The sequence below is a fragment of the Cnephaeus nilssonii genome (genome assembly GCF_951640355.1).
Source record: "Cnephaeus nilssonii genome assembly, chromosome: 10".
Classification (NCBI taxonomy): Eukaryota; Metazoa; Chordata; class Mammalia; order Chiroptera; family Vespertilionidae; genus Cnephaeus; species Cnephaeus nilssonii.
This window is the reverse complement of record NC_137081.1, coordinates 21,249,243-21,271,949: the sequence shown is the minus strand read 5'-3', so window position 1 is coordinate 21,271,949 and position 22,707 is coordinate 21,249,243. Positions and strand designations below refer to the sequence as shown.

Sequence of the window (22,707 nt, the reverse complement as noted above, 5' to 3'; positions counted from 1 at the left end):
CCCACGAGGCTGTCTTTGTGTCTCCATCCTCCCTGAGGAAGGGGTCGGGGAGACAGCATTTCCAGGAAAAATGGCCCTGAGATGGTGCCCAGGGAAGCCCAGGCCCAGGCGTGCAGACCGTAGCGGGTGGGAGTGTGGGGGAGGGGACCTGGCTGGTGCTCCAGTGGCCTGTTGCTGCAGAAGAGGCCCTGGCAGCTCCCCCACCCCTCCTTTCCTCGCTGGCTTGGCTGGCTGGCTGCCCTCCCAGTTTCTCTGCAGCAACAGAACCAGGGACAAAGCTCATGGCTGCCTCTCCACCTCTCCGTGGTATGTCTGTGGGTCTCCTGCCTGTCTCTCTCCGTCTTTGTCTCTCTGTGTCTCTGTCTCTTCTCCCTCCTGTCAGAGTCCAGCACCTCTTTCCCACCTCTGTCTTCTTCCCTCTCCTTAGTTCCAGGGTGACAAAATGGTCACCCCCAACAATATTCCCGAGAGGCCCATCCTCTGTTCACATCATCTGAGCACAGCAGAGGCGGAGAAGGATGGTGGACGCAGGCAGCCAGGCAGCACAGAAAGTGAAACAGGGCAGTGAGACCCAGGACCCTGAGCAGAGAGACTCCAGCTGGAGGCGACCTGTCCAGCTCTCATTCATCCGAGCTGGTTCAGCCTCTGAGGGGCTTGGGATCTCAGAGCTGAGGGGTGCTTGGGATCTCAGAGCTCCCTCTCTCCTGGAGTGGGCTGGAGAGAGATCCAGGCAGAGGAGTGGGGTGTGGGCAGGGTCAGAGGATGGCAGTGAGTTGGGACAGCTGGCCCAGGTTGTTGTTCAGTGTCCCCATGTGCACCCCTGGGGCCCATGGATATTTTGGCTTCAGTGGTGGAAGTCAGTGGCTTCCATTTAAGTCAATCACATTATGCTCTGGGGAGCAATATGGGAATTGGAGTGAGGTCTGGAGGGAATCCACTCACGCACACACGCGCACGCTCACTGCAGCGGGAGCACAATGCTGCCGCCGCTGCCCAGGCTCGCGCCGCCGCTGCGCCTTCCCCGCAGGTGGACGCCTGGCGCCGCCCCCGCCTTGTCCCGACCAGCTTCTGCGCCGCTCCCTGCGCCTCCGAAGTTCCAGGGGTGCCTGCGCCCGCCCCCCAGCCCGCCCGGGAAGCAGGCAGGCCGGAGGCCAGCACGCTCACGCGGAGGGGAGGAGAGAGGGAGCAGCGGAGGAAGTCCCGGAGGGTGGAAGCGCCTCCCGCAGGGGTTTCCGGGGAGATGGAGGCACATCGGGGTCGCACTGCTGGCCCCCCACCAGGCTCCTCCTCCTCCTCCTCTGGGTAGAGCGATCCAGACACTGGGGCTGCTCCTGCTGGGCAGAGGATCCAGGACGCCCCGGGGCAGGGCTCTGGTCTACCTCCTCGCCCACCCCCCTCCCACCCCCAAATCCGCTCCCGCAGCAGCCAGTCCTCTTCCCCCGACCCTCGCGCCCCAGGCACCCACCCTCGTCAACATGACTCGATTGAGCTGGTGCTTCTCCTGCGTGATCGGATGGGGCAAGTATCTCTTCTCCTGCCTCCTGCCCCTGCGCTTCTGCCTCCGCAGCCAGGTAAGCTCTATCTGCCTCACCTAGCACCTGCCCCACCCACCCCAACGGGCATTCTCCTCCCTCAGCCTCCTGGGCTTCCATGGACCATATCCCACCCCGGCGGAAACCCCATCTTGACGGTGGTTAGCCTGCCTGTCAACAGAGTTTGGGGACTCCTCAGAGCTCCTACCACGCCGCGCCGATCCACAAGGGGGAGTGGCCGCCTGTCCCCAGCGCACAGCCCTCCCTAGCCCGGGTTTGAAGTCTGAAGGATAGCACCAGCGTCTGTGGGAGGGTGGAGGAGATTTGGGGACAGGGCGCCTGGGGGCCTTAAGCATCCTTCCCATTTCTAGGAAAGGGAGGGCGAGTTCCTGGGTCCCCACTGAGAACCCAGCATGAAAGCTGGGCACTAACAGAGTGAGATGGAAATGGGGCTGAAAGCCTGTGGGTGTCAGGGAGGTGGGGGTGGGGGGATTCCCATCTATTCAGGGGGATAGAGGAACCCGGGAACTGGATAGGAAGAAGATGGGGACTGGGGCACCAGGGTGGGGCAGTAGCTGGGGTAGTGGGTGAGGAGGGGTCTGGTGGGACCTGTAGTGCTGTGGGGTGGGGTGCCCTGGTTGGCCACCTTTCTCTCTGGGATCCTCGCAGAGAAGATCATAGACAGTGCCTTCCGGGCGCATGCATGTGTGTGTGTGTGTGTGGGGGGGGGGGGGGCATAGCTGACTCAAAGAGTAAGGAACTGGAAAAACTGCATGTAACCTCAGATTCTCCCCTGAGGGGCAGAAAGAACCCCAAGAGCATGACCTTGAGCTCCAGGAGGCCTTCGTGAGGGACTGGGGTCCTGGCTTTCTGATCCCCTGTCCTCTCCTTTAGGGAACCAGAGGGGCCTTGTCATGGGAGAGGGGGCTGAATGCACCTCTCTGGTTACGAGTGCCAGCTTAGAGCGAGTCTGCCCCGCTCTACCATTTACTAGCTGTGGACCTTGACAAGCTACTGAGTCTGCCTGTACCTTAGTTTTCTCTGGTATAGAATGGGTTGTTGTAAGGATTAAATGTATTTAAAGCATTTACCAAAGTGCCTACTCCATAGTAGGTGTTCAATAAGAATCAAGGATATCTTTATTATTATGATATCTTTTCAATGCGGATCACCTCCTGTAGACCTCAGGCAGGCCAGATCTGGGGTAATGGGGAGGGAAGGATTTCTCCCAGTATCCATTTTCCCCATCATATGGATGGGAAGCATCCTTCCACTCCGTGAGAAGCTTGTATGTTCAACTCCTCCTCCCAGGGGCTGCCCCTGGGTCTCAGTTTCCCTCTTTGCCACTCCGCAGTGGGGAGAGGTGCCAGCAGGCTTCCGCCCCAGGAACCCACAGAGTGCTTTGAAACATTCTAGCACAATGCATCGTCCCCCAGGATTGGCTGGGAGGCAGGCGCTGCAGCTGTGGGCCGCAGGGATGGAGCCCCATCCACATTCCAGTGGGCTCTGAGTTCAGATGCTGTGCTGTCCGGGTTTTCAGATTTGAGAAAAGGCAGCGGGAAATGGCCACACAGGACCAGGTCAGTGGTACCCCAGGCCACTTAGCAATCTATCCCCCGCTCATTTGCAGAGGTTGAGGATGACCTAACCTTCTGGGCCAGGATTTGAGCTGCGGGCTGGCGGTGAGGGCCTGGATGAGAAGCTGCAATGGCCTTCCGCCTGCCTTTGAGGTCCCGAGTCAGGCAGGAAATTAGAGCTGGGGAAGAGATCAAGATCACTGAATCGGACTCTGGGAAGGATTTTATTAAAAATTGTTGGAATTAGGCCCAGTCACTCCCCCGACCCAGGATGCTGGTGGGGGGAGGCAGGGGAACGGGATGTGAATGATACGCCTTCCTGTGTCAACTGGGGGAACTGAGGCTCAGACAGGGCCTGGTTGGAACCTCGCCTTGCCTGCCAGGGAACACCCAGACTGAGGAAAAGTAATGGGCATGGGGGCCAGGGGCAGGACCTCCTCTACCCATAGGGTGCTTTGGTGGGCTTTCGGGCGAGTACCCTTGCTTTGGTCTGATGCTTCTCATGCCAGGCTTGATGAGAGGAGCAGGGACAGGACTTCAGTCTCCACTCACATCCTGGCTGTACTCCTGTGCAGTGAGCGTCCTGTGAAGTGGTACTTGAGGCTCTGCTGGGCTCTGAGTATCCAGAGCTTGGAGGCTGAGTGTGTATGGGGAGCAGGTGATATAACCTGGCTTACCTGCGGGCAGCAGGTGCCAGACCCTGTCCTCACTCAATCCTGGGCCCCAGGTCTTGCCAGGACTATGGTTTTTCTGTTGGCTTTTCTAGAGTCACTGGAGAGCCAGTTGGTTTCATCTTGACCCATGTGGCAGCTCTGTCCTTTGTGTCCCTCTGGTCCCCCCCACCCTCTGGCATCACCCCCTGACCCAAGCCAGACCTGGGCCTGAGTAGCTGATTTCTGCAGCACCAGCCCTTGGATGAGGAATGGGGAGCTGGCTAATGCATCACCACAATATGGGACCATAACTCCTAAGCCCTGGGTGACTGTATTGCTGAGGACCAACAGGGAATTCTTGGTCCCTGCAAAATGTGGGGCCAGATGCCCTGGACTCCATTCTCACACCTATTAGCTGTGTGACTCTGAGCAAGTTGCTGTACCTCTCTGCGCCTCAGTTGCTGCATTTGTGAATCAGGAACCGGTAGGAGGCTTACATGCAGTACCACATTAAATGCCTGACTGGTTTTCTTTTTTCTCCCCCTGGGGCAGCGGGTAGAGTGGCAGAGTCTGAGGGGGCAAAAGCGTATAGATACAGTTGCCGAGTGCTTTGGTGTCAGATTCCCGTGTCCCGTGCTTTTGGTATCTGCAGTTGGTATGTTGGAGAGGAACCCCAGAGCCAGCTCTGCACCCCCTTATTTGATGGGAGGCCCCTGGGGCTGGCTGGGAGGAAGGCTTTGGTGTGTGCAGCCCAGTGTGGAAGGCAGTGGGCTGCAGGGTTGGCAGGAGAAAGCGGAGGGCATGACAGTGACTGGACAGGAGGTGCTTAGGAAAAACATCTAGAGTCACTAGGGAGCCAGTTGGTGTCATCCTGACCCATGCGGCAGCCCTGTCCTTGTTGGACCTCTGTGTGTTCCCTTCTACCCTTATCCTCCGCCCCAAGCTAGACCTGGCCTGGGCAGCTGGATGCTTCCTGCCCACCCCTCTCTCCATTGGAGCGCTGTCATTGTGAGACAAGGGGGCTGGACTAGGTGAGTGGTGCCCCAAAAGGCACCCCCCGCCCCGGCAGAACGTGTTTAATTTGGCAGGCAGAATGGTTTAAAAAAAGAAAACGCCAACATTTAAAAATATGCATTTTTTCTCATATTTTATAGAAAAGATTTTATATAATGATATAGATTTGAGGCTTCTCTTGATAGATCGAAAGATCTGACCGTGTGGGCTTCCGAAGCTGATGGCACAGTGGCTCTCCCCGAGGAGTGCGCATCCCCTTTAGCGGGGCCTGAACTCTCCAGGTCCCTGAAGACCCCTTGCCTGCTCCTCTCATTTAACTTCTTTCGGGCCCCAGAAGGCTCTGAACTTTACTAGTTACCCTGACTGTGACCACTGTCTGAGCCTGACGTCTTTCTATCTCTGATGTGCTGTGACACTCAGATTCTGTGACCACTGGTGACAGAGGAAAGGCTCGATGCCACAATAAGAGATGGCTAGACAACAGGAAGAACTTTTTGATGGACAAGTGTCAAATGATAGGCAGAATGAATAGGAGGGAGCTGAGCCGTGGCCTTGGATAGTTGTGGCATCTCAGACGGTGGAGCTGGAAGGGACCTTAGTGACCAGCAGCTGGTCATTTTGTAGGTGAGGAAACTGAGGCCAGGAAGGAGGAGTGCCAGGCTAAGGTTTACAAGGCCATCACCTTCATTCCTGCCCTCAGTCACCCTTCCCGCTGCCTCAGCGCAGCCAGCCTCTGGGCCCAGGGCCAGCCCCAGAGCCTGCAGTCCTGACTGTTTCTTCAGCTGGCTGCTGACCCAGGGGCTGGAGGGCAGTGGATGGTGAGCGGGGAGGGCTCTGTGTGCAGAGGGGAGAGTGGAATTATACACAAACCTGCTGCAGAAATGGCCAGGGCAGTGGGTGGTGTTGCACAGGGTAATGGTGGGTTCTGAGGCCTTTGGGATTTCAGCCCAGAAAACCCAGCCAGCCCCCCAGCAGGTGTCTGATGTCTGCTGCGTGTGAAACCCTGGTCCAGGCAGGGGTGTGTACCCCAGGATGAGTGATACTCTGGCCTCTGGAGAGTTTGCAGCTTGAGAGAGCTCAGGGTAGGGGTGGGGGGGGGGGTAGTGGTGCTGAAGATGAGTGGGTGTTACAAGCATGTGCAAAGGTGTGCAGGCTAAGTATGCCCAAGGGCCTTTGAAGGGGGCCAGAGGGGAAGAGAAGAAAGGTTTGGGGAGGGGATAGTAGATGGTAAGAGTAGACAAATTCCTCAGGACCCATTGATTGATAGATTGATTCATTCCTTTTTCAACTATGTCAACCTGCTGTATGGCAGGCTCTGGGGATGGAAAACACGGGACATGTCCTTGCCCAAGACACTTTCTCTGTGTGTGGGTGGGGGAGGGGACCCCAGACTGTGAAGGATAAATAATAGATAACAAGCTTGAAACAGGGCCATTATATATCGTTAGAGACACCTCAGGTGGCAGAGTTGAACATTCAGCAGGGAAGATGGTTGTTAGGTAGCAGGAGTGACTTCAAATGATTGGTTAAGATACAGGAGAGACCTCCAGAGTCTTGGAAAAGAGGGGTGGAAGCATTCTGGGGTCAGGATTCCTTCAAGAGGACCCCTAGCCCAGGGTCCTGCACTCCCATTTTCACTTCCAGTTGAGAGGACTGGGGAGGGAGCTGGCCTGGGGGCCGCAGGGCCCCCTGGGGCTGTGTGGGAGGCCAGACAAGTTGGTGTTACTGTGATTTGGTCTTTGCTCTCATTTTGCAGCATTTCTGGGAAGCTGCAAGGTGATTTCTCAGAACTCCCAAGACAACTGCAGGGAGGAGGCTGGCAGGGCTGGGGATGGTGGCTCAGGGGTGGGCTCAGGGCTCTCAGAGAGGCCACCAGAGGCCGCTCCTCCCTGCCTGCCCTCTGCTCTAGCCAGCAGAGAGGGAGAGTTTGTGGGAGTGTCTCTGTGTGGCCATCCCCAGAGGTGGCTGCGGGGAACACTGGTCCATTTCAGTGTCGTCTAAACTGCCAGCTGAGCCCCAGCAGGCTTAGGAGGGGGTCCTGAGGGGCACTGCGATTCTGGCAAGGGAAGCAGGGCAGAACCATTGGCAGCTCCATACCTCTGCAGACAGACTTGGGGAGATGTGAGAAGGGACCCTGATCCTGCGCCCTATCTCCTTTATCAGACCAAAGACTCTTAACTGAGGCCAGGAAGGACAAGATGAGAGACTTGCTTCAGTGTCTCCCGACTTCTCAGCATCACCAGGCAATAGAGTGCCAGTCCCTTGAGCAGGGCACCACCTGCGTGACCACATATCACAGCCTTTTCCCAGACCAAGTGTGAATGCTTCCCTCTCATTCTCGGGGATTCCCTCTCATCCCAGGTAGAAGTCTTGGCTGGACTGTGGGCTGGGAGCCAGCGCCCCTGGCTGGGCAGGTCCACCTGAGGGGAGAGGCCAGCCGTAGAGACTGAACCCTGGGGCTGCACTGTGTGTGGTGCTGACAGACAGTGACAGGGCCTGCTCCTGGGTGAGTGGGGGAGAGAGGCAGCGGCTATGTAACTATAGTACATGTGGCCTGGGGCACGTACAGCACCCTCCTGTGTCTGCAAAGGAGCGCAAACAAGAGGGCTTTCTTGCCAACTTACTCAATCCAAGAGAATGGTCTCAGAGTGCCTACTCTGGGTGTGGCCCTGTCTTTGGCCTTTTGTGTGTTTATGTGAATTGGACCGTGTGTCCTGGTGTGTGTGTCTACAGAAGGGGGTGGGGCTGAGCCTTCTTGTCCTCCCCTGGAAAGCTCCAAAAAGCAGAACTGGTGATTCACCAGCTCCACCCACCCTCTCTTGGTCCAGCCAGGCCAGAACGCCGGCAGGAAAGTTTTTTGAGATGTGTATATGGGGATCGAGACAGTGAGGGCCGGGGCAGATTTTGTTGGCTTTCTCTGCAGAGCTCCCTGGGAATACATTTGGATCCCGCACCCCTTTTCTTCCCACCCTCTAGACCCCAACCGTTGTCCCCGGGCTAAGGGAAAGGGTACAGGGGAGAGGAGGGCTGGTGGGCAACGCGTGGGACACTGTGGGGAGAAGTAGGCAGTGGAGTGGTGGGAGGTGAAAACTGGGCCCTGGGAGGGGGAAGAGGGGAGGTGGAGGAGGAAGTGGGGAAATGCAAACCAAATGTTGGCCCAGGGTACAGTCAAGAAAAACAGACTCTCGCGGGAGCCTGGAGCGGGGCTCCCTTTAGGAAGGGCAGGAAGGGCTGGGACAGATGTTTGGAGAAAAGAAAGAAGGAAAAAAAGAAGTAGGAAAAAAAAATTGGAATGAAATGCACAGCCTGGGGGCTGGGCCATTCTCCTGCAGTCTCAGGCTTGGTTTCTCTTGTGTTAAGACCTGTGGCTGAGTGTGTGCAAATGAGTGTGTGTTTCAAAGGCAGGAGGGCCTGCGTGTGTCCTTTGAGATGGGACAGTGCCAAGGAACCCCAGGCAGTGCAGACTGTGCTGTCCTGTCTGTCTGTCCATTCATTAATGGTTGGGGTGGCGGGCTCTGCAGTGAGGAGAGCAGACTCCAGCCCTGCCAGCAGCAGATCAGAAGGCAGGAGAAGCTTTGGTGGCTCACAGGACTTGTATGTCTGGGGGTGGGGGTGCAGGCGGGGAGGGGGGCGTCTCTAGTAGTTTTCCCTTTGCCCTATCTCCTTCACACCCCCTGCATAACAGGGCTTTTGCCTCCCACCGCCACCAGTGGAGCCTAGAGGAGGGAGGAGACAGGAGGCTGGGACAAGGGGGTGGAGTGGGGGTGGAGGAGGGAGGGGGAGCTGGAGGCAGGCAGGGCCAGAGGCCCACAGATGCTGGCTACGCGGAGCAGCAGCCTGGGACTCAGAGCTTTCTTCTGCCTGCTTGAGGGTCTGTGAGCTCAAGAGTGTCGTTTGCAGGCCCCGGACGTGGCCTGAGTCCAGGGCCCCCCGAAGATGACGTGGATCTGTCTGTCCTGCATGCTCTGGGTAGGTCTGGCTGCTTTAGCTGGGGTGTTGCACCCCCAGCCCCTTATCCTTCGTCTGAGAGCCCGTTTTGGGGGGGAGTGTTGGTGTAGGTGGTGGTGGGGCCTCTCTGCCCCTATGGACAGAAGGACAGACGTACTTGGGCAGACCCTCAGCCTGTGTCCTTCCCCATCAACAAGGCCCAGGCTCTGGTTCTGTAGCTCAGTACACCCCACCCCACTGCTCTCACCCCCAGTTGAGACAGGAGCTATAAGAAGAAGGAAGCCGCCAGGAAGTGTGTTTCTTTTTGGAGCCTCTCCTGCCCCTCCTGCTACCCCCTTAGCTGCTCAGCCTGAGTTTGAGGAGGGGCACTGGTAGGAGACTGAGGAATAGGGAGATACTGACTTCGACAGTGAAAAAAGCCATTCTGGGGAGAGTTCTGCCTGATTTATCACTTTTATCCCTTCTAGACCCAATTTCAGCTTCTACCTGTTGCCATCCCTTCCTCCATAGCCCCTACCCCCCCCCCCCCCCCCACCTCTGGAGGCAGCCATGGCCTCCTCTTCCTCTCTCCTTGTTCCTAGGTTCAGGAAGGCATGTGTTGGGGCGAGGATGCCGAGCGGTAGGCAGGCAGGGTCTGGGGCCACATGGTGAGGGTTAAAAGTCTTGAGGCCAGTTAGGGGCAGAATGGGACTGGGGAGGGTTTACTGCTGCAGGAGGGGTGGGGGCGGGGGCTAGAGCCCCCTTAGAGGGGCTCCGGGGCTGTCTTGGCGAAGGCATGCACAGGGGTCAGGAGGGCGAGGAAGTCATCCCTGGCCGAGGTTAATGTTGGTTTCTGAGGGAGTGATGGCTGGCTTGGGGGAGGGGGTTTCAGGCCAGGAATCCAGATGTGGCCTTTCCTGCCCCACTCCCTGTTCCCACCAGTCCTCAGCAGGGCCCTCTCTGGGCCAGGCGAGCTCAGGCTGAGGACAGTGTGGGCGAAGGGACTTGGGCAACCAGATGTACTTGGGCAGAGAAGGGAAGGATGGGGGAGGGACTAGTGAGGGGGTCTGGGTGGAGTTGGGGCTCAGGTGTGGGGAGGGGTCTGACTAGTAGCTTGACGGTGCCTGGAGTGTCCTGCACAGAGGATGCAGCAGTGGTTTGCTGGGCTGGTGTTGACATCTGTAAAAGGGATCCTTGACCAAGTTCGCCCTCCAGGCCCTCCAGGCTTTCTTCCATGGGGTGGTCTGTGAGGGAGCCCTGCAGTGTGGAGGGTAGCCGTTAGACTTCCAGGGGTGATGTGCTACTGTGGATGGAGGAAGGGCCACGTCTGCTGAGGGGTCATGGGAGAATTGCTTCACCCTTGTGAGCCTCAGTTTTGCCATGGGCGGAATGAAGACAAGGGGAGGAAGTTGCTGAGAGGTAGGCATGAGTGCCCTACTGATGCTACGGCCCTCCCTAAGAGCTGGGAGAGGTGCCGGGAACCCAGGGAGGTGTGGATGCTGCCACTGGGCTTCTCTAACCTCACTCCTGGTGCCATCCCAGCCTCTGTCCCTCCCCAGCTCTGTGGCGCAGCCTAGTGGGCACTTTTCTTACAGGAATGGGAAGAGCCTGGGGGTAGTGGGCTGGCAGAGGGGTTGTGCCTGGATGCCCATTGTCAGGGTGAGCCAGAGTTTGGGGACGTGTGGACTGGACAGACCCGGGCACAGTTCTGGCCACGTCAAGGTTCTTGTCTTCTCCTCCAGTTGCCCAAGGCAGTGTACCAGCCACCTCCCTCCCTCCTGGGTGGGCCTCAGTGGGGTGTATATTTGTGGCAGGCAGTATATAGATGGCACCAATTATGGAAAGGGGGTGCGGGGGTCCTGGAGACTTTGCCCAGGGGCTGTTTCTGTCCTGAGAAGCACCTGGTGTTGGGAAGTGAGTGGACTTTGACACCAGACAGGGCTAGGCTCAAATCCCAGCTCCATTATATACCAGATGGGCAGCCTTGGGTAAAACATTTCCTTTCCTGAGCCTCAGTTTCCTGCTCTGTAATGTGGGGAGAATAATACACATCTTAAATGGCAGGGGTAGGGAGAGGGGTAATGTATGTCAAAAGACAGGTGCCCAGGCACATAGTAAGTGCTCAGTAAATGCTGGTCCCTGCCCTACCCTGAAACCTGCTGTTTGGCTCGTGGGATCCCCCATATCCTAGATCTCATGTGAGGGGAGGGTGTCCCTGGGATGGCTGTTGCAGGACAGGGCCCCCCCTCTGAGGCTCCTGACTTCCCAGAGACTCTGCCTAACTGTTCTGGGGCCAAGAACTGAGTGGGTCTGTGGCCTCCGGGAGGTAAATTGAGGCATGGCCTGGAAGAGAGAGGCCTTGTGCCCCAGTATGAATGCCTGTGTGTCTGTGTGTGCACATGTCCCTGGATGGGGACAGCTGCAAACCTTTCATCCAAGTGATGTATCTGTAGTGCATAGTTTTAACAAGCTCTAGGAATAAAAAGCACTTTATTAGCCGAGGAGCATAGGGATATATTATGCATAACTTGATTTTCTCAGCAATTGCTCCCATTTGCCATTACATATTCAAGTATGGCTTATTTAGAAAATAATTACATGCCTATTAATCGAGGTTTTTGGTACGCTGACGGCGTTAGGACTGCAGGCTCTTCCTCTCAGAGGGGCTCGGCCCACTCTTAGGAACCGGGAAGGGGCATATTAGGGCGGGGCTGAAAGAGCCACACGGCAGGACTGGGCTAAGTGCAGGCCTGGCCCTGCCCTGAGCAAGCCGCGTGGCCCCGGCTGGACACTGGCCTTTCCTGGACCTCACAAAAGCTTGGACGTTATTCTCTGAGGCCACTTGCAGCTGCAGACAATGAAGTGTTCTCTCTGCTGGAGTTGGTGTCCTGCCCAGGAGTAAGCACACACTTTTGTCAGAAGGGTCCTCGTGAGCCCCCGGATTCCCGGGGTGCAGTTCCTGCCATGTCGACCCCAGTCTGACCCCTGGCCCTGAACTCACTCTCTCTGGAGTGTCATTTGCCTGAGAGGGCCATGTCCACCCGGGGCCTCCTGCCGTAGTGTTGGGAGCCAGGCTGGGCTGCATGTCACTCACTAGGGTCTAACACGCACCCTCTCGTTGCAAAGTTTTTCAGAATGACACTTGAGGCACAAAGGCAGGGAGAAAGGCTGCCCTGGTTTTCGGCAGCGTCTGGAGGAAGTACAGTGTGCTGGCCCAGAGTGTGGCGCCTGGGTTTCATCCTGGCCTTGCCAGTTGGTAGCTGTGTGGGCTTAGGCAAGTAGTTGACATCTCTGTGCCTCGGTTTCCCCACCTACCTATAGGGATGCTGGGTTTTAAGTGAGCTGAAGCACACATGCATTTAGGAAAGTGTCTCACACAGTAAGAGCTTGAGAAATGATAGCTCTTATTATATGGTGCACGGCTATGCAGTAAACTAGAGTTAGAACTAGCAGCTGGTCTGCTGCCTCCCATCTACCGCTGTCCATCCAGGGAATACTCCAGGGCAGGGCATGTGGGACCCGTGCGGATGGGGTCGTAAGAGCGATGTGAAGGCCCGGGAAAGGCAGGCATCTGCAGGCAGTGTGCACGGTGGGCAGAGCTCAGATTCTGAAGTGAGCCTGCCCAGGCCCAAAGCTTGGCCCTGCCACTTAGGAGCGGTGTGTGTGCGTGTGTGCGTGCGTGTGTGTGTGTGTGTGTGTGAGAAGTTATTTAACCTCTCTTTGCCTTACTGTGTACAGTTTCATTTGACCCTCACTGCAATTCTGTGACAGGCGGGGACAACTAGTTCCAGGTTCCAGCTGTGGTGAAAGGAACTCCTGCCCAAGCCACATGGCCGATGGGTTCCTGAAAAGAGGAAGGATGTGGGCTGGGGGCATTGGAGCTCTGGGTGGAGGGGACTGCTAGGGAGCAACCAGGGAGAGGGAATGGTGTTGGGGAAGGGCTGTGATGAAGAAGCCATCCAGCCATTCAGCCATCTAAGCACCCACACCTGGACCAGTCCATCCACCTCACAAAGGGTCATGGAGTGCCGACTTCCTTTGAGAAGCTTGCAGATGTTGGGCTGAGGCTGGTGGTTAAGATAAGATGGGTGTTACCAAGAGGGACCTAACCTGGACTGGGGGAGAGCAGAGGTATCAGGAAAGACCTCTTGGAGATGAACTTCAAACTAGATCTAAAGATGAAGCTGAGAACTTGGTAATGTAAGAGGAGGAAGTGAGAATGACTGAGGATGGCTAAGCCGGCTGAGCCGGCCAATAGCTGGCCTTTGGACAGATGATGTAACTGCCAGGTCTTCTCCAGAAGGCCCCCGACAGGCCGCTATTGACAGACTGTGGGAAATGGTGGTGGTGCGTGGTTAGGGACTTGGGACCCTGCCTCCGACAGGCCCGGATTTGAGTCTTTGCTCCACCCTGCCTTCCTGTGTGCCTTGTGTCCCAGCGCAACTCCCCAGCCTCACGGCAGGACGTCGTGAGGAGTCAGTGAGGGAGCAGCGCCAGCCTCTCCCCGGCACCAGCCCATTAATGAGGCTCAGACTGTGCCCCCTCCCCCTCCCCCTCCAGGGGATGATTTCATTTTTGGGCACAAAAAGGGACTAGGGACTCGAGGCTCAGAAATGTTGGGACGTAGTTTATGAAGGAGCCAAGGGGGAGAGAGAGCGAGAGCAGGATGCTGGGGAGGGACCATCCAGTCCAGGAACTGGTCACCAGATGGAATCCTGAGCTGCCAAGTCTCCACGTGCTCCTCTGTCCCGCGGGAGGGGCTCAGTGCTTCTCTCCACCCTCTGCCCTCCTGCGGAGATGCAGGCCTGCTCAGAGTCAAAGAGCTTTCCTTCAGTCAGCAACGCCAGCACCTGTGTCTGCAGCTGGTGGAAGGCTGACCCCAGGCTCTCCCCCGGGAGGGCAGGTCAGTGGGAGCAGGGTGTAATTACACAAGGGGACACGTGGCAGCAACTCCATTGGATTCGCTCCTTCAGACACAGGGGACGTGGAGCAGAAGTACTGCAGACATGGGCCACCCCTGGGCTGGTCCAGTGCACACACAACGACGACAACATGAAACACAGGCCATGCTTACTATGTGTCAGGTGCTGTTCCAACTGCTTTTCAGGCACCATCTCCTTTGATCCTCACAGCAACCGATGGGTGTTACTATCATTAGCCCATTTAACAGATTAGTAAAGTGAGGCAGACAGGGGTTAAGCAACTTGCCCGGGGTCACCTAGCTATGTGGGGGAGCAGGGGTGAGTCAGATTGCATGGAGGGCTTTGATGGGGCACCAAGGTGCCACGGAGCGCAGGAAGGGATGTCTGGGGATACTAAGCCTGAATCATGAGGAAGTGAGCAGACGAATGCAAACTGAGGGACATTCTGCAACACAGTTAGTGGGGACTCTTCAAAACATCCATGTCATAAAGGAGAAATCAAAAGGGGGAATAGTGGGCCTGGATTAAGGCATATGAAAGAAACCCAGCAACTAAATGTAATACAGGATCTTGATTGGGTCCCAAGTGCAAAACCAAAACCAAAACAAAGACCCCGCTAGAAAGGAGAAATTAGAGTAAGACCCGAATGTTAGGTAGGACGGCGCTGCTGCTGAATTTCCCCGAGTGTGACGATTACATTGGGGCAGGGGACAGACACAGAGAGAGAGCAGGCAAACGTGGCAAAATGTTAACAACGGGTGAGTCCAGGTGAAGGGCATATACGAGTTCATCTTTTCAGGAGCTTTTAGCTTTTGAAACAAAAAACGAAGACAGCGGTGGGGAGGTTGATGGTGGTGGCGGCGAGGGGTGGTCCCTGGGAAGATCTTCCTGCGGGATGAAGTGGGAATGAGGCCTTCCTTCGAGGATGCCTAGAAGCTAAAAGCTGAGGAGGGAGGAAGGGCATCCTGGGAAGAGGGAAAGCAGAGCAGAGGCTCAGAGGTGGCCGCCTGGCAGGGAGTTGGGGAGCGGGTGCGGGGGATTGAGATGGCAGGGTGGGCTGGGTATGGGCCAGCTGCTTCCCCTGTTGGCTCCAGGGAGTGCAGCTTGTATCCTGGATGTATGGGAGTATTTTGGGGTGAATGGTGGTGTCAGTAACCTCAGAGAGCTGCGTTCCTTAGAGGCTGTGTAGAGGATGTGTGAGGACCCTGTATCGGGGGTCCTGGTGGCTGTTGCAACAGTTCTGGGCAAAAAATGACAGGGCTTCCAGGAGGGCAAAGGCAGTGGAATGAACAAGCACAGGATGGAGGAGAGAATGTTTAGGAAGCAAAATTCACAGAGTCTGGCAACTGGTTTGATTGGAGGGTGGAGGGCAGGGAGGAGTTGAGAGTGATTCAGAGTTTTCCACCCGGGGTGACCAAGAACACCCCGGTCAGAACATTAGCTGGCTAGGGGATTGTGTGTGGGGGGTGGGCGGGGAAGGAACATTGGCGTGTATGAGAAGGTGAGGTGGGATTGGGGGTAGCTTGCTTTTGAGGTGCTCAGGGGACTGCCAGATGCAGGCCTACCTCTCCATTGCGAGTCCAAGTCTCCCCCCTCGAAATGATGGCTGATGCCAACCAGGCCCTGGCCTCTCAACCTGAGGCGATGAGACAGGGAGGGCTGGGGGCCAGGAGGCAGGGAGAGGGGAGCTGACCCTCCAGGGCTGTCCTGGGCCTGAGTTTTGGGGACTCTCTTTCACGAGGCTCACTGGCTCCCAGACTTCTGCCCTCTCGCCACATCATCCAGGGGTCCTAGAGCTGGGCACAGAGGGCCTGGGGGTGGGTGTGGTGCGGGGCTGGGGAAGGTCCTTGGTGAGGAAGCAGGAGTTCCTGAGCTGAAGGACCCCTAGGGTTATCATCCCCTCCACCCCACCCCCACGCAGCTCTCCTCCCTATGGGGCAGGGAGGAACCAACAAACAGCCTTTCCCATCCCAGGGCCAAGGCCTCTTGCCAAGGCTGTCCAAGCCAGATGTGCCACACCCCTCTGGCTGGGACGTGCATCTGGCAGGCCAGCTTGGCTGAGTGGAGGCTGGGAGGGAGAGGACCCCCTGAGGGCCAGGAAAGCCCTCTGATGCTGAGTGGGCTTGTCACAGGGCCAGGGCTGAGGGCTTGGAGGATGGGGCAGGATGACTTCTGGGCTGGGACCCCTTTCCTTGTCTGGGTCCTGGCTCTGGAGGGAGGTGTGGCAGAGCCTCCTCTGCCCCTGCATTTCCTCAGGCCCCTTAGGGGTTAATCCAGCAAGAAGGGGGGCTGGCAGTGCTTTGTGAGGCTGCCTGCCACCGTCAGGAAAACGGTGGTCATTGTCATGACAAGCCATGGAGCTCTGCATTTTCCGGGCTCCTTCACACCCTCTGCCTGTACCTGCAGAGTAGCCCTGGGCCAGGGCAAGATAGGTACCAGAACCCTGTTTTTCTTTTTCTTTTTTGTCAGGCTTTCAACATGTGATGGTTGGGACGTTCTCCCCAGCCCTGCGTCTAATCATGCCTCCTCCTGGCTTCTGCCCGCTGGGCTTTGTTTTGCCTTCAGTTACTTCACAGGTCACTTAGGTGCCTCCTTATAATGACGGCCCCTTCGGGTATTTGCAGATCAGAGGCTTAGCCAGCCTAGACATTCTCCTCCATCATCCTGGAACCCTTCAGACCTGTGTGGGTGACTCTTTCACCAAGGGCACCAGACACCCCTTCTGTGCCCAGGGAAGCCAGAGCTGGCAGAGTCCTTACAGTCCGGGGGTGGCCCTGCTTGTCTCCTTTCTGCCCCCAGGGTACTCCAGCCCCTCATGGAAGGGGCATCTCATTAGACATCTCACTCTCTGTACACGTCAGCATGTCCTGCCCCCAGCTTCCCGTCCCTCCATCTCAAACTGGCCCACGGTTTCCCCTACTCTGCCCACCCCTCATTTTCATCTGGGGACTACGAGGCCCAGAGAAGGCCACGGATGTTCTCAAGGCTGTCGGCCTAGAGCACAGGTCTCTAGACTCCCATCCTAGTGTCCGCTCAGCCGGAGAACAGGACGGGGTGGGGCTGGGGCAGCAGGGCGCTGGGCCATTGTCGGGGGCTGCTGGGAGTGGTGTGAGGGTGGCGGGGGTGTATCTGCAACCCTGTTTCTGCTCTCTGAGCCTGTGCGGGGAGAGATGTTGTAAACTCAGATTTTATGGGGTTGGGCAGGCAAACTCAGGGCCCAGGAGAGAAGACGGAGTTTGCTTGTCAGCATGGAAGGTTCCGCCTGCTCCCCATCTGTTCACCGGGCGGCCAGGACGCTCTTTCATGAGATTCCACTGGCCCAGCTAGGCTTTGGGAAGGAGGCCTCTTTCGCCGGGCTTTGGGGGAAGGGCTGGATTTGGGGTGTAGGCAGAGAAGTCTGGGGTGTAAGCTGGGAACAGGGAGTTCTGCCTGACTTAGTGGGGTGGGGAAGGCGGGCTTGGAGGTGCCAGAGTAGGGCTGAGCTGATTGGCCTGTAGGGCTTCCTGCCTGCCTCCCCACACAGGCCTTACATGGAACCCCAAGTCCCCTCCCTACCCCTCCTCTCACCCCAGGCCTGGGCTGCTGCAGTTGACATTGGGCTGGGCCCCCTCCCTGGAATGTCTGCGACAGAGATCACCCGGAGGCTGCCAGCCAGGAGCTGAGATGGGAAAACGGGCTGGTGAGACCTCAGAATGCAGGGACTTCCTGTCCCTCCTGGTGGCATGGGGACACTGAGTGAGGCCAGGGCTGGGCAGTGCTCTGCCCCCATTCTCACCCACCCCAGAGGAAGCTGGGAGCTCTACTCTTAAAACCCAGCTCTCTGGAATCTCAGACCCAGGCATTGCTGCCTGGCCCAGCCACCAGAGGACACTGTTGGGCTCCTGGCACCATGCCTGTCTCTTCCACTCTCTGCTCCCCACCTGTCCCTGGGCTTTGCCTCTGCTCCCTCCTGTCTCCCACCATCTGCCTGTCTCTTTAAATTTTGAGACAATATCAAACTTCGGAAAAGTTGCAAATGCAATGCAAAGACCCTTTAAAAAAATTCTCATCTGAGGATATGTTTATTTTTATTTTTTTAATCCTCACCTGGGGACATGCTTAGAGAGAGAGAGAGAGAGAGAGAGAGAGAGAGATGAGAAGAAACATCGATCGGTTGCTCTACCGGGGATCAAACCCACAACTTTTTGGGGGCACAGGATGACATTCCAACCGACTGAGCCACCTGGCATGTGGCCGGGGCGACCTTCTTTTTCCTTGAGCTATTTGAGAATAAGTAGCTGACACGATGCTTACCACCCCTAAATGCTTTCCTGATTTTCCTACAAGGACTTTCCCCTGCCTAACCCAACACAGCCATCAAAGCCAGGAAACTGACATTGATCTGTGACTACCATCTCATCCTCAGATAAATTGGCCAATGATGTCCTTTCTGGCATGGAAGGAATCCAGTTCAGAACCAGCCATTGCATTTGGCTGTCGCACCTCTTCAGTCTCCTTCAGTCTGGAAATCCACCCCGTCTTTCCTCCACTTTCACGACCTTGTCACTTTTGAGTAGTCCAAGCTGTGGATTGGTAGACTGTCCCTCAATTTGGGCTGGGCTGATGTTCCCTCCTGATTAGCTTGGGCTTGTGTCTCTTTGGCAGGAATGTGGCAGAAGTGATGCTCATTCTCTGTATGTCCCCCTGTGGCACACAACCACTGGTGCCGTTACCTTTGATCACTTGATTAAAGTGGAGTCTGCCAGGAAGTTACATTTCCCCCTGGTAATTTACAAGTATGATGTGGGGAGGTGCTTGGAGTCTTATAAATGCTCTGTTCCTCATCTTTCCATTTATCCAATTATTTCACAGATCAGAATGGGTTCATTTAAGCCATTCCTGTCATTATGTATTTTGATGCTCAGATCTTCCCCGATTTAGTCTTTGGGGGCCCCTTCCAGCTGGCTCCTGTGTCCTTTTGTCTGTCTGTCCCCCTTTGATTCTCCGGTTCCCTTTACAGTCTCTGTGTGTTTCTATCTAATCTACCACGTTCTCTGTGTGGGCTTGTTGGTCCTTTGCTTTGTCTCTGCCTTTATCTTGGTCTTTTCCCCCTCTCTGTCTGACTCCCTGTGGCTTTTCTCTGTCTTCTCTCTGTCTGTCTCTGTCTTTGTCTCTGTTCACTCTGTCTTTGTCCTCTCTCTCTTTCTGTCTCTCCTCCACAGTCTCTCTCTCTCTATCTTTGTTACTCTGGCTTACTGTCTCTCTCTCTCATTTTGTCTGTTTTTCTCTGTGTCTCTCATGGCCCAGTCTCTTTTCCCCAGGACTCACCACTACAGTGTCTTCCGATAGGAGTCCTGGACATGCTGGGTGTGTGAGACTGTCACCGTTCCTGCTCTGAACAAGTTGCCCCTCCAGCCCTGTCCTGGAGCTGGGAGGCCCTGGGGCAGGGTGCGAGAGGGGACTTGGAAGAGCAGAACCCCCTCCCTGGAGCTGCAGGGTCTGTGACCGCGTCTCTGTGTGTGTGTCCATGTGTGTGCGGATGGTGTCGGAAGCTCTGTGCCTGGGAGAGGGAAGGAGGGAGCTGCCAGTGTCTGTGTTCCTGGGCCCCTGCTGCCGGAGTAGGGGAATGGACCAGGTTAGACACCACAGTGAGGCGCCTTGGAGAGGAATGGAGCCTGCAGGCAGGGATGACTTCTCTGGGGAGTCCTCTGAACGGGGCACCTCAGGCTGGAGGAGGGTGGTTCTTAGCAGCGTGGGTGCAGGGCTTGCTCCCAGGGTGTGTGCCCATATGTGTTACAAAAGACAGACTGTCAGAGCTCGAGGGGTGTGGTGCCCCACCTTGTGATGCCCGTGGTTTTGGTGGGAGGGTGATTGACTGGTCCAGGAGCTCACGAGAAGGCTTGGACTGCTAGCCTGCCTCTCATATCATGTGTGTGGTGGTATCGCTTTAAATAGAATATTTAACATACTGAGATCTTCCTAATATAAAGAATAGAAAATAAAAATAAAGATGGAAGAAGACTCCTGGGTTGGGGCAGGGGATGGTAGTGAGGGTGAGAGAGAACTGAGGGGCATGGCATTCTGTGCACATGGGTAAAAGTTAAGGACTATCAACAGTAGATGGATAAATGAATAAGCTCTAGTCAATGGAGTACTACACAGCAATGAAAAGGAGGAGCTACTGCTCTGTGTAACCAACCACATGGGTGAGTCTCACAGAATAGGACTGAGCGAAAGAAGCTTTGCAAAAGAATACATACTGTATAATTCCATTTATGTGAAGTTTAAAGATCTGTCAAAATGAATCTTTGGTGCTAGAAGTCACAGTAGTCTTTACCTGGGGGGATAGTGAATGGGATGGCCACGAGGGAACCTTCTGGGGTGCGGTTCATGGGGCATACATGCGTAAAATTGGTATCGAGCAATGCATTAAAATGAGTGTACTTTGTTAATAAAGTACATTTTAAAAAGTGATTAAGAAACCATGGAGGGGCCTGCGGTGCCCAGCTGCTGGGGTCTGCAGCTGTCATCTAGGCCTCAGTACACTGACCCCACCTGGGAGTCTGGGTCCCACCCACAGCTTTCTCTTTCCCTGGGCACCTCCTCCCAGAAACAGGCTCAGGCCTGTGACACCTGAAAGGGCCCTTGCCTCTCCCTTTCCCTAGTCCTTGCCTATATCTTCCCCAGACCCCTCAACTCCTTTCCTGGGACCCTAGCCTGCTACCAGGCCTGATCACTGTGCCTTTCCTCCCACAGCCAGAGGATCTGGAGGCCCCCAAGAGTCACCACTTCAAGGTGAAGACCTTCAAGAAGGTGAAGCCCTGTGGTATCTGCCGGCAGGTCATCACCCGGGAGGGTTGCACCTGCAAAGGTGAGCAGCTAATGAGGCAGGAGGATGGGAGCATTCTTCCTGGGAATGAGATGGCCTGGGGCCAGTCAGGCTGGGACTTGGCTTTGCGGATTTCCATGGGGTCCCCACCTGGTGCCTGGTTCTCATTTGGGGGGTGATGCAGAGCCCACCGGATGGCAAGCATGTGGATGTGTGTGGCTGGTACATGGCAGGTGAGGGATGGCATGGAAATGGCATGTAGCCTGTGCATGGATGACTGGTGTAACATGAGCGAATGGCATGTGGAAGGTGTGTGGGTGGCACGTGGAGCTGGCATGTGGATGGTGTGTGTCTGGCACCAGCAGGCCTACAAAGACACCAAGCCACAGTCCTTCCCTTGTGGCAGCTCAGGGGTGAGTTTAAGAGGCCCCTAGTCAGATGGGGGCGGGGGGTGGCTGCTGGCTGACAGGCTTTTCAATAATTGTTCTCACTGTTTCCTAGAACAGCCTGGTGTTTGGCTGTCACTGGTGCCAGAAGTCAGTGAAATCAGCAGGATGCCCATGTACCCAATCTTGGTGACTGACACCATCACCCACCCAGTTGCCCTCCCTCCCATGCCTCCATCTCCTTCACCCCCATCTCCCATCAGTCCACTGAGTCACTGAGCTGCCGGCATTTCTCACCTGGACGACTGAATGTGGCCCCTTTGCCTCCCGTTTTCTGACCCACCCTCTCTAATCCATCCTCCCTGACAGCTTGCAGCGGGACTCAGTACAGACCTAGTTATGTCAGTTCTCTGGTAAAGCCTTGGGCCCCCACTACCCTCCAAAGGACAGGCCCCTTCCCATGGCTGCAAGGCCTGGCAGGACCCACCCCTTGCCAGCTCTCTGACCCATCTCTCCTCATCCCCCAAGTCCATACTTAAACCAGCTGCACCTTGCAGAGTTCCTGAAATGCCAGGTATGCCAGGTATGCCAAAGGGGCTGGGTTCCTGCCTGCCCTGGCACCTTTACTCCACCTGGACTCTCTCCTTCCTTCCCTTCATATCAGCGTCCTAGTGGAGCTGGGAGGCTGGGCAGCAGAGCCTAGTGAACAATTGTTGAAGCACTTAAAATTAGATGGCTTGCATGCATGCTCCCATATATTGCTCATAGCATCTGTTTTACAGATGAAACCAAGGCTCAGAGTAAGTAAATCTCTTGGTAAGGCACACAGCTGCTAGGCCAGTGTGCTCTTTGGAGGAGGGAAGGGTTCTGACCAGGAGTTTCAGCTGATGTCAGAGGTTGGAGTGGGTGTATCGAAGTTTGTGAGTGTGTGTGTGATTGTGCCTGTGGAGGGCATTCCATAGGCAAAGGGCTATAGTCTTTAATGGAAGAAGGGTTGAGTTTAGGGGCCAATGGGAACTTTTGCAATACCAAAATCAGCCACATGGTGTCACCCTCCTTCTAAGAGTTCTGGTTGGTCAGGCGGTGGTTTTGGGTGAAGTCTGGAAGGAATTGCTGAGGGTGGGTCTTTGTATTTTGCTTGTATCACCACCCCACCCGAGAACCTGCTTAAGTTAGCCCTTGACCCTCCCCTCAGTTCCTTCCTTCCTTCCCCAGTGTGCCTTCCCTTCACCCCAGTGACTCCCACAGCTGTGCTGCAAGGAGGCAGCAAGGGGTGGGGTAGAAGGAAGTCCCAGCACATTCACTGTGAGACCTCGGCACATTCCTGGCCTTGTGTTCTGTGATAGTCTGTAGTCCTAGGCTTCCCACTTGACCTGGCTTGAGGGTCCAGGTTGAGGAGGGAATTTGACCCCATGTGAATGGAAGGCTCCCAAGGTGAGCAGGGATGCCCCCAGTTTCACCTGGTTCTGCCAGGTGTGAACCTGGAGTGGAGGTCAGGTGGCCAGTGAGCTGCCAGGCTGGTTTGGCAGCTCAGGGTGAGTTAGTGAGAAGTGAGAAGAAAGCCAGGGCCACACTCCAGGGGCACCACCAGGTGTCAGGACTGGGCCATGAAAGGGCCAGGGGTGAGCCCAGCAAGGGAGGGTCGTCAGTAAGAGGGCTAGGGTCACCAGGCGGGGAGGGGGGGGGAGGAGGGGGGAGGAAGGGTTGGGGCCACTTGGGCTTACTGGTAGGAGCTGAACGAGTAGGCCCACTCTCTGTGCTTTGGAACCATGAGGTTGTGGTGGCATGAGATGGATAGACCCCTAATCCATCCACCTCTTCCTCCTTCCTTCCCTCCCTCTGTCCTTCCATTCATCCAGGGCTACCAGGCATGGGTGGTTCCCTGGTT

General features: G+C 56.1%; 1 protein-coding gene across 4 annotated transcripts in view; it reads left to right on the top strand.

Annotated features, from left to right (window-relative positions):
- The window catches only part of TNS1 (tensin 1), a 218,472-nt gene that overhangs the window by 22,278 nt on the left and 173,487 nt on the right, over positions 1-22,707 (top strand). For 2 of the 4 annotated variants that reach the window (XM_079782332.1, XM_079782337.1), the window contains exons 1-2: positions 8,698-8,745; positions 20,361-20,475. In XM_079782332.1, coding sequence (XP_079638458.1) covers positions 8,713-8,745; positions 20,361-20,475 — 148 coding nt within the window. In that variant the 5' untranslated portion in view covers positions 8,698-8,712. Of the gene's footprint in view, positions 1-8,697; positions 8,746-20,360; positions 20,476-22,707 lie in introns of those variants that run through there. The other 2 variants (XM_079782334.1, XM_079782331.1) reach the window with 1 other exon arrangement.